This window comes from Haliotis asinina, chromosome 14, assembly GCF_037392515.1.
Source record: "Haliotis asinina isolate JCU_RB_2024 chromosome 14, JCU_Hal_asi_v2, whole genome shotgun sequence".
In the NCBI taxonomy this organism is placed as follows: Eukaryota; Metazoa; Mollusca; class Gastropoda; order Lepetellida; family Haliotidae; genus Haliotis; species Haliotis asinina.
Window position 1 is genome coordinate 26069678 of NC_090293.1, and position 14644 is coordinate 26084321.

General features: G+C 38.0%; 1 protein-coding gene across 4 annotated transcripts in view; it reads right to left on the bottom strand.

The window, feature by feature from the left end:
- The window catches only part of LOC137260589 (kinesin-like protein KIF21A), a 112365-nt gene that overhangs the window by 81030 nt on the left and 16691 nt on the right, over window positions 1-14644 (bottom strand). For all 4 annotated transcript variants that reach the window (XM_067798180.1, XM_067798178.1, XM_067798179.1 and 1 more), the window contains exons 2-3: window positions 10412-10591; window positions 4917-4959 (exon numbers count right to left, since the gene is read on the bottom strand). In XM_067798180.1, the coding sequence (XP_067654281.1) occupies window positions 4917-4959; window positions 10412-10591 (223 nt within the window). The remainder of the gene's footprint in view (window positions 1-4916; window positions 4960-10411; window positions 10592-14644) is intronic.

A 14644-nucleotide genomic window follows, 5' to 3' on the forward strand; every position in this document is an offset into this window, starting at 1 on the left:
CTGCTCTGTAACATGACCCATACAAATCCTTATAGTGATAATCCATGACATACAAACACTACAAATTATTACAAGCAAAGGATCATTGCATTCAGAGACATAGTTCCACGAAACCCTGCCTAAATTACTGAAGCTATTGAGTTTCAATAGATAAAAGGACAGGCCGCCAGGTCATATTTTGCAATAGGATCAGGAAAGAAAGGGAGAGGGACAGAACAGGGTAAGCGAGTCCGCCAAACTAAATCAAGCGCCCCACCCACGATGAATTGAAGTAAATCCTGAGTAAATATGTTCAGTGGAAACATTGCATGGTATGGAGCAAGCTGATACATAACAAAACAGTTGGTGAGAATAGTCCTCCCTGCCGGGTATTAACTTGGATTGGCAGGAAAACAGACTAGTGGCTAATACGCACACCCACTGTTTGCTTATGAGCCATGGCAGAACCTATGTCAGATGTTTTAATGAAAACATTTAAAGAATCTTTTCAAATACATGAGTCCGTTGCACTTGTTTGTCCACAAGTCAGGTCGAGTGGAAGCATAAAGAGTTCAATATTACGTTACGTGAACAATTGCAAGAGAAGGATATGTCACTTCAGACTGACGTTATGAGCCAAATTATTCCTTTGATTGTATTTTAAATCCTCAATGCTTATATGCATTCTAACACTTCAATGGTAGTCAGCTATCATATCCAGCGTGATGCTTTGATCTCATTTGGCACTATCTATCGCAATGCAGTTACAGTACTCTGCATCCTAATTACATAAGCTACATCAAAGGGGCCTGTAAATGATTTTGCTGTCACCAGACCAACTGGTTGGTGGTGAAGATGATTGATGAGGCCATCCGATAAATAGGCACAAATTGAGCAAAGCCACATCACTGCAGTAACCTACGTTGGTCAGCTTTCAAGAGGTACCTGATGTTAGTAATCCATTTCGCTCTGAACATTTCAAGCACATAGTCTAGCGTAAACTAATGCTTAGTCCCTGAAAACATATAATCCTGATATTGAAACAAACAACTTCATTTAAACTGAAAAGGAGCCATTTGAGATGGAGATCAAAATCTGAAATTGCTAATTTTGGACACAGCATACTGAGTAAGGTGGAACAGAATATTCTGGTCTCTGGTCCTGATACTAAAAACAGCAATATGACTGTTTATAATTCTTGTATTGACATTTACTCTCATAAAATATTTACCAAGCGTAAATGCAAACAAATAAAAACATACAATACATGCCATAACCAGCATATACCATATATAACCATATACAACATAACAGTGATGCTGAATAACAACCTAGAGCAGACTTTTTCACCTTTGCTTGTACAAAGGTTTCAATGGTCTCTTTCTTTCCAATGTATGCAAGAGCACAACTTTCTCATTCATGGGATCCCATAATCTTTATTTGTTCAATACAGTACGTAACTGAAGGTAGATATGCACCAAGCTAACACACAATAGCGTCAAGCCCTCTTAAATAAGGTCACAACACCATGGCAGTCTGATCAGTGGGTCACATACCAACTATACAGTCTACACAATAGGTGTAAACAGCATAGAAATTTGGAGCCAGTATATGGAGGCTATCAAAAACCTATATTCATACAGATTTAATGGACCTGTGAACAAAATGTCAGTGATCGCAGAGTTCGATGATCACAAGTAGTGAGATATTTATGTCTACGTGTGTCCTACTGCCAAGTGAGTAGAATGGCATAGCCATGTGTCCTACTGCCAAGTGAGTAGAAGGGCCCAGCCATGTGTACTACTGCCAAGCGAATAGAAGGGCCCAGCCATGTGTACTACTGCCAAGTGAGTAAAAGGGCCCAGCCATGTGTACTACTGCCAAGTGAGTAGAAGGGCCCAGCCATGTGTACTACTGCCAAGTGAGTAGAAGGGGCCAGCCATGTGTACTACTGCCAAGTGAGTAGAAGGGGCCAGTCATATGCTCTACTGCTAAGAGAGTAGAATGGGCCAGTCATATGCTCTACTGCCAAGAGAATAAATCAGCAATGTGACCTACTGCCAGGTAAGTAGAAGGGTCCCAGACATGTGTCCTGCTGTCAAGTGAGTAGAATGACCTAGCCATGTGCGCTACTGCCAAGTGAATAGAATGGCCCATGTATGTGTTCTACTGCCAGGTGAGAAGAAGGGACCCAGTCACATGTCCTACTGCCAAGTGAGTAGAATGACCTAGCCATGTGTCCTACTGCCAAGTGAATAGAATGGCCCATATATGTGTACTACTGTCAGGTGAATAGAAGGGCCCCAGTCATGTGTCCTACTGCCAAGTGAATAGAATGGCCCATGTATGTGTACTAATGGCCCATGTATATGTACTACTGTCAGGTGAGTAGAAGGGCCCAAGCCATGTGTGCTATTGCCAAGTGAACTGAATGACCTATGTATGTGTACTACTGTCAGGTGAGTAGAAGGGCCCCAGCCATGTGTCCTACTGCCAAGTGAATTGAATGACCCATGTATGTGTACTACTGTCAGGTGAGTAGAAGGGCCCCAGCCATGTGTCCTACTGCCAAGTGAATTGAAAGACCCATGTATGTGTACTACTGTCAGGTGAGACAAAGGGTCCCAGTCACGTGTCCTACTGCCAAGTGAGTAGAATGGCCCAGACACATAACCAAACAATGCTGTAATGATGGGTTGACAGCTAAATAACAGTTTAGAATGCCCAGCAGACTCAGATACAATCTAAACTAAGCCTCCACAGCACAAATAACACATAATGACAACCATGGCTTCTTCATTCTGTACCATGGCCCTTCAACAAAGCAGTTTCTGAGCTATGACCACTGCAACACACTTAATTTAACAAGACTTAAGATAATCCTAGTATTTAAAGATTGCCTTATGGAACACCGACCTGGTGAAATGCTTTTTTCTGTCAATTTGTTCTGAATAGAACAAATGTAAAACCTTCCATGCTATCTCACCGCATATTATATATTCCTTTAACACTGCTGGCAAATACAAGGGTAGAAGAACAGGAGGATCTCATTTTCTACCCTTTCGGGTCTGCTTGTCTGCTTTGTAGGTTAATGAGGACCAAAGGAAGATTTTCTGTTCTCCAGATTCAGCATGATCAATCAAAAGGGGAATCATATCAATATGTTATTTATATTCAAGAAAAATAATGAAAATTCTGTCAGGCAGGTAGTATACATTGTTTCAAAAGAAGAATATGAAATAAACTATTTCCCAACCTTACCATGCTTATGAGGAACACTAATCTGATACCCTGTGAAGTCAAGGACAATTCAAGCACTGTAAGGGACTTAAGTGTGATTTATCTGTATCGAACAGTACTTGACAATCACAAGATACACATGGAACTTAATAAGTCAGTAAAATTATTAACAATATTATTATAGCAATTGATTTTAACATCTCTCGTTCTTGACTTTGTTAATTCATGTGACACTGTCCAGCTCAAAATGTGTCCTTAGCGAACATAATCATTCAAAGGCATCAAAAGGTAAAAAAAACAGAATACTAATGAATCATTGATAGCAAAATAATAGAGGGAGTATAACATTATAAACTGCAAATATTTAATTCATGAGAAAATAAAAAGAACTGATTCAACTGGAAACGAACCCCAAAATATTCACTCAACAGTGAACCCTCCAAATGTTTATCAAAATCTTAGTGGATGACATTTTCCACCTTCCCTCAACATATTTCCGCTTCAAAACATAATTTTAAATAGACTGTTCCCGACCTACAATGTACTTCTAACGCTTTTATTCAACATCCCCAAAATCTCCTCCCCTAGAGAGCAATAACCTAGGCATATGTATGCCAGTCCTTGTAGCAACGTGCCAAATAGAAGCCCTTCTCCTAGGCAACAAAAGCTTGGGTTTCCAATTTTCAGCCTCATTGTATAACCATTACTGTCATGAATCAATACAGTGTAGCCACATGGCTTCTCCACAGTAATGTAGCTTTCTTATTACCATTATAATATCTCCATAGATGCCCACCAGTAAACAGCTGTGTTATACACATGCAAGTTTCCTTCAAACTACAGGATGTCTGACCCCACATCTCCTCCTGTCTTTAACTCAGTTAAAAAAAACAACATAATACCTAATATATTTACATATTTCAAAGGACGTTGTTTAAAATGTCTGTAAAAAGGTGAATTTTTACCTACTTATGTCCGCATACATACACATGTATACTAACTGAAAAGTAGTAAAGAACATCACATAAGCAGGTGAGTTTAGTTTTATGCTGCCCTCAGCAATATTCCAGCTATATGGCAGCGGGTCTTTGAAGGGCATTTAGAAGTGAAATACATAAGAATGAAGATTTTTATGGATATCAACTTCTTTAATGTGAGAACACCTGATGAAGGTGACCTGATGAAGGAGTAAGCATTAACTACGAAACTTTGTGTTCTCATAATAAAGAAGTTGACATCCATAAAAATCTTCATTCTTATTTGGCAGCGGTTTGTAAATAATAGAGTCTGGACCAGACAATCCAGTGATTAACAGTATGAGTAATGATCTATGCTATTGGTATATGTGTCAACCAAGTCAATGAGCTTGATCACAATTAGTTGCCTCTCATGACAAGCATGGGATACTGCAGATCAATTCCAACCCACATCTTCACCGGTTAAACGTCACATAACAGATTAACTATAGTCATATGAAAATAATAAGGTGTTCCTAACTTCTTTTGAACGGTATTCCAGATATGCATTACAGTTCACATAGGTCAGTGACTGCCTTATCTGATGATGAAACAGGACATGGCTGTAATTTTATGTATCCTAGCAACAAGGATGACAAGGACAGAATCCATTTCCTTGTGGATGAGATACACCTCACTAATTCGACATTTATTTCCATATCATGGCTCAGCTGTACATACCTGTCCATATGCGAACACTGTGGCATTGTATCCATCAAAGCATCTGCAAAAAAAAACAAAAACATTAAATAACATGACAGACGTACTTATGAATACCTGAATAAATCACACAGACCTAAGAAGAGAAATAGTCACTCTCCATTACTCATTCTCTGAGTGAGAGGGAAGATTAGGTTTAGAAATTGCAACGGAGATGCCGTAACAAGACATACAAAAACAGACAAACTCAGAGCGTTTCAACTCCCCCAAATTCCTTATATGAGTGAGCGAGTTTAGTTTTACAACCTCTTTGGCAGTATTCACAAAGTATCACAGCCTGGGACACCAGAAATGAGATCCACAAATTGTACCCACGAGTAAATGCTTTAACCACTAACTAAAGATTCCCCATTGAATTAAGGTAGCATGAAGCAGGTGCAGGTAAATTTTTGCCTCTTTCAGAGGCAACCAAATTTAACTACGAGCTAAAGATATTTGAACATGCTAATGCCATTTTCTTCTTCACGCTTCTTCTGCAAACAATAAACAGATAGGGAAATTTATGAAATTCTTATGCCTTTAAAAATTGCAGCAATGAGCAGCCACCGGTTGGAAATTAGGTGCTATATTACAAGTGCATTATTATTATAATGTGGAAAACATCTTCAGTACATCTTACACCAGCAACATTTAAATGATGAGAATTAATAACATACTGTGAAACATCATGTTTTTCAAATTAGAGAAGTTGACATTGACAAACTGCCCCATTAAGTTTCATGTCCAATGACATTCAAAGACTTTGACAAGCAAATATTTGTGTTTTACCTGTCATGACTCATTTGTTACTGAATCAGTTATGATTATGAGATGTTCTCACATAGGAAAATGTAAAAAAAAACCAGTGTGGTATAAACTCCAGATATTTCAGTCATTTTATTTCAATTTACTTTAATGAAACATGAAAACAGCCAGAACTTTCACACTATGCGGAAGTCACACCCTTGTAAAGTGATTCTTAGCTTCTGGTTGTGTTCAGCTAAGATATTTACAGTACACAAGAGCCTCTTGTATCTGTAGTACCCAGTGGTCATCAACAGATGACCCAAAAGGTTTAGATTACTTGATGTCTGGTCAGTGACCTGCTACCTGACCATACACATCCCTATCAAAATATCCTTCACAGAGGCACCTGAAACTGGATAGGTGGATATCCTACTGGACATGATGGCAGAAAGCTGACCTATGGTCAAGCTGATCCATGAGGACAATGCACAGTGAAGTGGCCAACACAGGACTGTGGACAGGAGACCACAGGCACAACATGTGGCTTGAGTGTAAACAGCTGAGTGTAGCTGTTTGTGATGACAGAACAGTCAGTGAAGAAAATCTAGACTAGTAACAATCTGTCTTCTGTCAGGTAACACATGTAATCTCAGGAGACTCACCCAAAAGATGGCATGTTGGACAAGCCACCTGCCAGCAATCACTCTACATAAAATACTTTTGAGCCAAATGATTTGATTTTGTTAAGAAGCTATATGCCAAGACCTTAAGTGGATCTGGGTGATTAATGGCTTCAATTTTAAATGAACATAAGATTCAAAGTTAAACAGTGAGAGGACTATATTATTGCAGTACAGTGAAATACTGTGTCTGGCCAGAAAATAGTAGCTATAGTGTAAAATTCATCAAATCTTCCGGGTCATTCCAGGTTAGTGTTTAAAAGCTGGTGTCACAACTAACTGATAGTCACTCATAAGTGACCATTCACAAAAAAAAAACTGAATCAAACATTTGTGCCTGCTTTTAGCAGAGATTTCTCATAAAAAAACAGGTGTTTTGTGACCTTGTAACTCAGACCACATAAAACATTTTTGACATATCCACCATTGAAAGAGTTACAACTATACTGATCAGCAAAAGAAAAGCAATTTTTGAAAAAAATTAATAAAAGTAAGCATTCATGTTTATATGCCTTCTATTAAAAACGTGACAAAACCAGAGTTGTGTTTCTTTTGTTGTTAATACAGTAGGTATGTCTCATTTGTGCCAAATGTCCACAGGTGTGTATTAATTTGACATGTAGGGTCAGCTTTGACAATAACAAGGCAAGAACTCAAAAGTCAAGTCAAGATAATGGGTCACATATTGCTATTTACTAGTTCCAAGGTCTCACAAAACCACTGATCCGAAAAACTTCAATAACAGGGGTTGCAGCACATGACCACTCAACCTTGCTTGTCTATAAAAAGATAAACAGGCCCTGGTCAGTTTTGTAACAAATGGACCTTACACTGACATCCCTCTTGTATCTGTAAACACATGGTCACTTCATGGTCAGCCAGATAATGAAAATAATACATCTCATGCTTACTGGCTTAGCTTAACTTGACGAACTTTAACAAAAGCTTGCAACCAAACCATGACAAAACCCGATACAAAAGAGACATAGATAATTGCACAAATTTTATTCTGTATTTATACTTTGTTAAGGACATGACAATTGAATGATAGTTCTGTCTAAGCCCATGATAACAGACACAAATATTTTCATTTATATATACATTTACATTGTAAGCTTTTCTTGTCACAAATACTGACATTATAAGGATCTTAAGTATTCGAGAAGTCATGAGATGAATTGAGAATCACTGAGAAGAATGTTTAAAGATGACACAGCTATATTTCTGAAGGAGTTCAGGGATACTCTCGACCCCTTTCAGCTGAAAAGTAGCAGGATTGATAAAAGGATATTCTCATGGATGCTTACACAAAAACCTATGCCGTGATGAAAGTTTTCATCCCTCTTGTATGATTTAGAATAAATGAATATAATTCAATAAAATGTACTTTGAAGGTATTAAAAGCATTTGGTAAAACAGTAAACTATCTCCAAAGTGTTTATTTTTCAGTTTGTTTAACAGCAAGAACAAGAACTAAACCTCTTTAATTATAAAGATGAGGTTTCATCCTCCATTGCCTGAATCCAACAGCATGATGAGTGTAGCAATTAAAGACACTGTCAAACAATACGAGCCTCACTAGGTGGTCTTGTTAACTGATCCTGGTATAGAAATGGGATATAGATGCCACACAGCCATTACAAACCAATTAGGTGTGATCACACAGGTGACCAACGATCTGAGGACATGAACAGGGAATGACACAGATATTTCGAGGGAAGGATGAACTGAAGACATTATAGGCATGACAGCTGAGGACTGATCAACTGATTGTTGGTTAATGCTGCCCTCATCGATGATCCAGGTATATGTCAGTAGCTGTAAATAATCGGGTGTGGACCAGACAATCAATGATCACGTTAGTTGCCTCTTACGACAAGCATGGGTAACTGAAAACCAATTCTAACCTGAATCTTCATGGGACTGACAGCAGAGGAACAAAGCAGCAAAATATGGAAAATTCTGAAACCATGCTAGACACTTCTGACATACATACTCAACATTTTCTTATCATTGTTATGTTAAAACATATCTTTAGCATTTGTGGATTTGATTTGGGATAAAACATCTGGTGCACAAGATTCTCTCCATGTTCTAGCTCTATAGTGCTTATGGAGGTTCTGAGATTCAGATACCACTCACATGCTTTTACACAAGCCCTAGGTCTTAGACCAAATGTCAGATCAACCTGACACACTAAATCAAGTCAAGAATCAATCAAGAAGGAGAAGCACAGTAAACTATGAATATAGGACTAAAACATTAAAAAAAAAGCAAACCAAAGGAAATGACTTGAGGAAAATGTTTCTACATTCTGTATTAGCAGCAAAAAGGACAAAAAAGAATACAAAAAGGACAATGAAAACGTTGAACTTTTGATCCCTGACACATATTCGTCCACAGATAGACATAGGCCGTGATATCGCGATTTTCTTGAACAAATTGCTATACAATCACACTCAAATTTATCTGCAGTGATTTAAAATCTCATCCTGCTCACCTGTACGAATACAAATAATAGAGTGTTTAAAGTGTTTTACTGAGAAAGGCTTTGTCAGTTTGTGGTTATTTTGTTCTGTCAAAGATATTCCCATTGCTTTCTACCTATTTTCGATCTTCGAAACATAAATTCCGGTGTGGAACTTCGAACATCATTACACAGAGCTTTACAAAACGAGCTGCGCTGCTGCAATGTTGCTTATGCAGTGTGACGCTGTACAAGATTCGCATTCAGAAGTGTTCTGCAACATCTCAGTCGATGCTAATTCTTTTTAAAGACTACTCGGATCATGAACAGGTAAATCTCATAAGATTTGAAAAAAATCTCATGTTTTTGGTCCAATGTGAGATTTTATCTCACATTTTTTTCTGAGCCAGGTTTATCCCTGTTTGTCCTTATCAATATAGGTCCACAGTTTGTCAGCGGTGAGAACACTGAGGTAGATCTATCAATAGCTGAAAATCAATCACACATCATCTGGTAAAGCCCACAAATCACAATCTGGTATTAAATGCCATCCTGACATTTCAAAATAAAGTAAATGTTAATCTAAAAAGAAAAAATAGTAAGACAATTATTGCTGAGTTAAATGTAGCAGGTGTAGATTTATGCTTACCATTATCAAAACATTGTTCATTGTGCTGTCCTAATGATAAACAATTAGCTTTGCAAACAAGCTGCATGTTTTCTATAGAAAAGAATGTGCTATATAATAACTGTGTTGTCTGGATGACCTGTACTGAAGCCATACATTTTTCTTTCATAACTTACTGTTCTGATGTCTTCTGCCATGAAATTGCTTGAATATTGCTCAAAGCGTAATAAAAACCAAACTCACTCACAACTTACAGGTGCATACAAGGAAATGTCAAGTTAAAACCAGCATACTTGTTAAAACCTTCATGTTTCAAACTGTTATAAATAATGAAAATCTGTTATTGATAGCAATAAAATAGCAAAGCAAGACCCACACAGGTTAGCACGTCATAACGATCTGTCAATTTTCATTCATTGTACAGCAAGTTTGATGTCGTAACCAATATCAACTGATTGATTTGCTACCTCTCACACGATTCAATCTGCCCATATTGCCAATACTATGTGAAGAAGACGGTGATGTCAAAGAGACGAAAGAGACAAGTTGTTGGACTAAAGATTGGATTCTCCATTGTGACATACAAACAGCACACAATCATCTCATTCAAGGACTTGAAATTGAAGATGAAAAGTCAGGAAAATTTCGAGACATGGTTTCTTTGAAGCAGATGAAGGCATGTTTCACGCTTGTACGTCAGGCAATCATTTACCATGTGACACCCAAACGCAACCTGATTGGCCGCACAACATTCATCTTGCCGAATAACTTACTCAGAACAGATTCTACACACACAAGTTCCAGCGGATGATCTGTAGCATTTGTTGAATATGATTACTCACTCTGACAATACAACTTGGTTGAATATAGCCTATCGATCTGATGGCCGATCTGTGTGAGTCTTCCTTAATTGTGTTAGGAACGTTTATAGAATGAAACAAGGAAAGATTCCTACCCATCAATGAGGTGCCTGACGCATGTGTTGTAGATTGTCTCCTGCACAGTGTCCATGTCGTACACATGGTCGAAGGTGAAGGACTTGTCATTGCCCAGCAGTACCTGTGGCTCGTTACTGGGCACGGTGGTGCACACCTGGCAGATGTCGATCCGCTCCTTCGCATTCTGGGGCCGAACTCTGAAACACATGGGAACATTTGAGATAGAAAAAAACACTAATTCACTAAATTCACAGCTGAAAAGATGTTAATTTTGATTCTTGTATTAATTTGAAATGTTATTGATTACATTCATTGTATTCTGAATATATAAAGCATAGATTATGCCAGCTTAACGAAGATTCGTTTTTCATATTTTACCCTTTTCATTAATAATTTCATGAAATTGTGTCACAGACATTATAGTACCCTGTCCTTACTGTAATAAAAAAAAATCATACTTATATGCTTATTGATTTTATTTATTTGATGCCAAATATTTATGTTAAATAAGATTCCAAAACAAATATTGTCTTGAAGACAAAATTGTTTGCTGTTTCCAAAGTGACAGTCAACTCAGCAGCAGAAAAGGCATCAGAATGTGTGGCTTGCCAGTCATAAGAGGAATTAAAGTACACAAATTTACTTGTACAAACACAGTTCAAAAAGACATTATCAAGACCCTGCGTTTCCAGGTGGAGAAATTGAATTGTTCTGAGGTCACGGGTTTCCCTGCTGAACACTGTGTTTTCTGTGAACTGACTTCAACATGCATTGTCTCTAAAAGGGCATGATATTGACATTTGCTTTAACTACTTTACGAAAAAAAAATGGCAGCAACAATTCTGTGTTTAGTATTTCTTTCTCACAACACCAGATCTTGAGATAAAGGAAACACAAAAGCTCATATTGTTCTTTCTGCCATTTCAATCAACTCAACATAATGACATGAAAAAAAATTCTTTGCATTTGGTATTTGACACAGGGATCAAAATATTTTGAGGCAAGCAGCAAACAAATGCTGTTTGATTATGTAATGCCTGTAAAAAATGGTAGCAATCCTACACAATTACTTGCATTTGGTGGTGTATGGTATAACTGATCACAGGCAAAATGGGTTGCGCAGCCTAGAGAAAATGACCAGTTTTCTTACATGCGAGTGAAGCGAGCAAAGGTTGACAACATACTTTCCTCGCTTGGGTTAAAAAAATTTATTATCAAAATAAAGTACCGTCATCATCAAAGGTATACACCCAGTTTTTAACTGGGTTGTGCTCTCATATTTCCAATCCCATGTTGAACAAATACTCACTTTATTTAACATTTTGAGCTCAACTCATGGTATATCAGAGAGTTCTTCGCCTCCATTACCCCTTCCAGCTTCCGGCTGAACGGAGTGAAGGAACAGGAGGGTATTATACCATATGGAATACTTACAGTTACCTCCCATGCTTCATTCGCCTATTACGCCAGAAGTGTTTTTATGTAGAAAGAATGTTACGAAAATTCTAACAATAGAGACAACAGATAAGACAAATAAACTCCAACAGGTTAATGATGAAACTAAGCGATATGGTGTTTCTTCCTAATTTCTGCTTATTCTTGTTCCGTCACTTTGTTCGCCCGGAAGCTCTCAGGGGTAATAGAGGTGAAGAACAATCTGAATACCACGAGTGGTGCTTAAAATGCTGAATGAAACATATTTCACATGAGTAATTATTAAACATGGGGCAGGAAATCTAAGAGCACAATCACATGAGGAAATAGGATTGTACCTTTGATGGTGTCGGTATTTTATTTTGACATGAAAAATATTTTTTTTGTCTGAAGTGTGGGAAGTACCTTGCCAGACTTGTCATATTCTGTATGCTGCGCAACCTAATTTGCGCTACATTTTGCCTGTGAACTGATATATCACACACAGCCTAGGAGTAGCATTGACAACTATTACCAACAGTCCATGTGTATGTGTTTGACGCGGAAGTCAAAAATGGTCAGCAGTATTCCAGTAATATGATGGTAGTCAGTAAAGGGTCAAGACCTATGATCTGACAATCCAGTGATAGATATTCTGAGCAACTACCCATGACCTTGGGTGTGTTGACCTGCGATCAATGAAGTTACAAGAGCAAGCCTAGTTCCTTCCTGAACCCATTTCAACCAAGATTTCTCCTAGGTTACTATACAGAAATTGATCATAGACCCAAAGGGGAAATAGGTAGTCTAGTAGTTAAAGCATTTGCTTGTCATGCTGGGTGTACACAATGTTTGAAACTAATTTCTGGTGTCCCCCCTGAAGTACTGCTTAAAGCTTTGTAAAGCTTAACTCACTCACTCACAGACTGAACTCAGTAGCACAGGACATCATTAATGAGATGGAAAGAAAAAAATGTCAAACAATGAAAAAAATGGAAAGGACAATTCATTCTTTCTGAAAATGGTTTTGATGCACCACTACCATTTGGTAAATGTTAGGCGTGTGAAAACATATCCAGCACTGCATGGGCCTGATTCCAAACAGGCACAGCAATTAACAACTCAAATGTCAATTTGTTCCTGTGTATTGGTGAAGGTCACAGACCCAAGGCACACATCAACTCATCAAGGTGATGTAAACAGTAAAAATAACAAAATGCCAAATGTCAATACACCACCTGTCCTGTATGGTCCTGAAGATGGCCACATGGTCTTATCAAATCAGTTGTGTATCAGTTTTCCATCAACCCTAACAAAACCTCAACTCCATAAGTGACAAGGTACAACACCTGGAGCAAATCTTAACATGTTTATGATTAGGACCAGCAAGTCTAACTTTGCTATTACATGAGATGTTACTATGTTATCTGGACAAGTTTTACTACATTTAGGTACTTATCGGCTTTGTTGACACAAGCCATTGTATCCTGATTGCTTACAATGATGCTCATGTTGTTTATCACTGGATTGTCTGGTCCAAACTTGATTATTTACAGACCAACACCACACAGCTGGAATATTGCAGAGTGTGGTGTAAAACTAAGTTCACTCACCATACCATTTCACAAAAGGAGTCATTTACTCACTCTATGTAGTAGTGTCTTTCCACCAGTCTAAAGTGGATTCACAGCACCAGAAACATGGTGTCAGAACACTTGCTGTGCCAATTTTTACTACACATTTTTAATTTGTACATGTATACTACAGTATGCAACATTTTGTATGGTAAAAAAACAGCACCTGCATCATTGAGACATAATCAGGGCTGACATTTCCAACACTAAGCAACACACAAATACCTGCACAGTTGAATTCTTTTCAAATACAGCTAAAAACAATCCAAACATGTCTGAGTGCACCTTAATATAACTTGATTATTTGCATAAGACTCAGGAAAAGTATTCAAACCAGAAACTTGAATCAAACCCAATCCAAAAGTTCACACTGAGTGTACCTGAATGTACAGCAGGTGTTGAGGTGAACGGCCATTGGTGAGATTCATGTACATTTGCGTCTGTTTGCTGAGGGATGCTGGTATTTATTCAAGTGTTGATGTTACATGACTGGGCACAAACTACTCATGCCAAAAACTGTCTTGACAAGTGTGAATGTACATGAACACCCCTCATGTTATATACACCTCAAACAAGGTGACTCACAAGGAAAAAAAAATGTAAGACTGGACAAAATCTTATCAAAATACTCTCCTCAGTATTGTCTTCAATATGAAATGACTAAACATGACTCTAAATTAACATAAAACCACTTGTCTGAGAAAAGCACAGTTAAAGTAGGACTTGTGACATTTCCTTGTCAACTATCTGTTACCTCTTTTAACTAAGGCAGATGGTAGTAAGCTCATGTGTGTGGACTGGGGAAAACGAACAATATTTCAATGGCCTGACTATGTCATGAATCAAATTTATCACAAAAATCTACCAGAAAAACAATGTCACAAAGTTATAAAGTAACAAGAAGTATGCTATGATGAATTAAAGAAATAGATAGATACTGGCTGGAGCTAGGACAGAGGCAGACATTATGACTCCCTGCACAGCACAGTAATGAATGCAACATCTCTGTCTACAGTGCTTCATCAATAATGCAGCATCTTCCAACAGGACTTCACGCCATGTCACCATGATTTGCCCTCTCTGTCCACAAACACATTAGACAAACTCTCCTGTTACACCGCCCATGAGACATGCCACATGTATTTTCCCTTCAGTCCACTCTTAGTATACTACTACAGGCCTCAAGTGTACATTGTTCAGCTG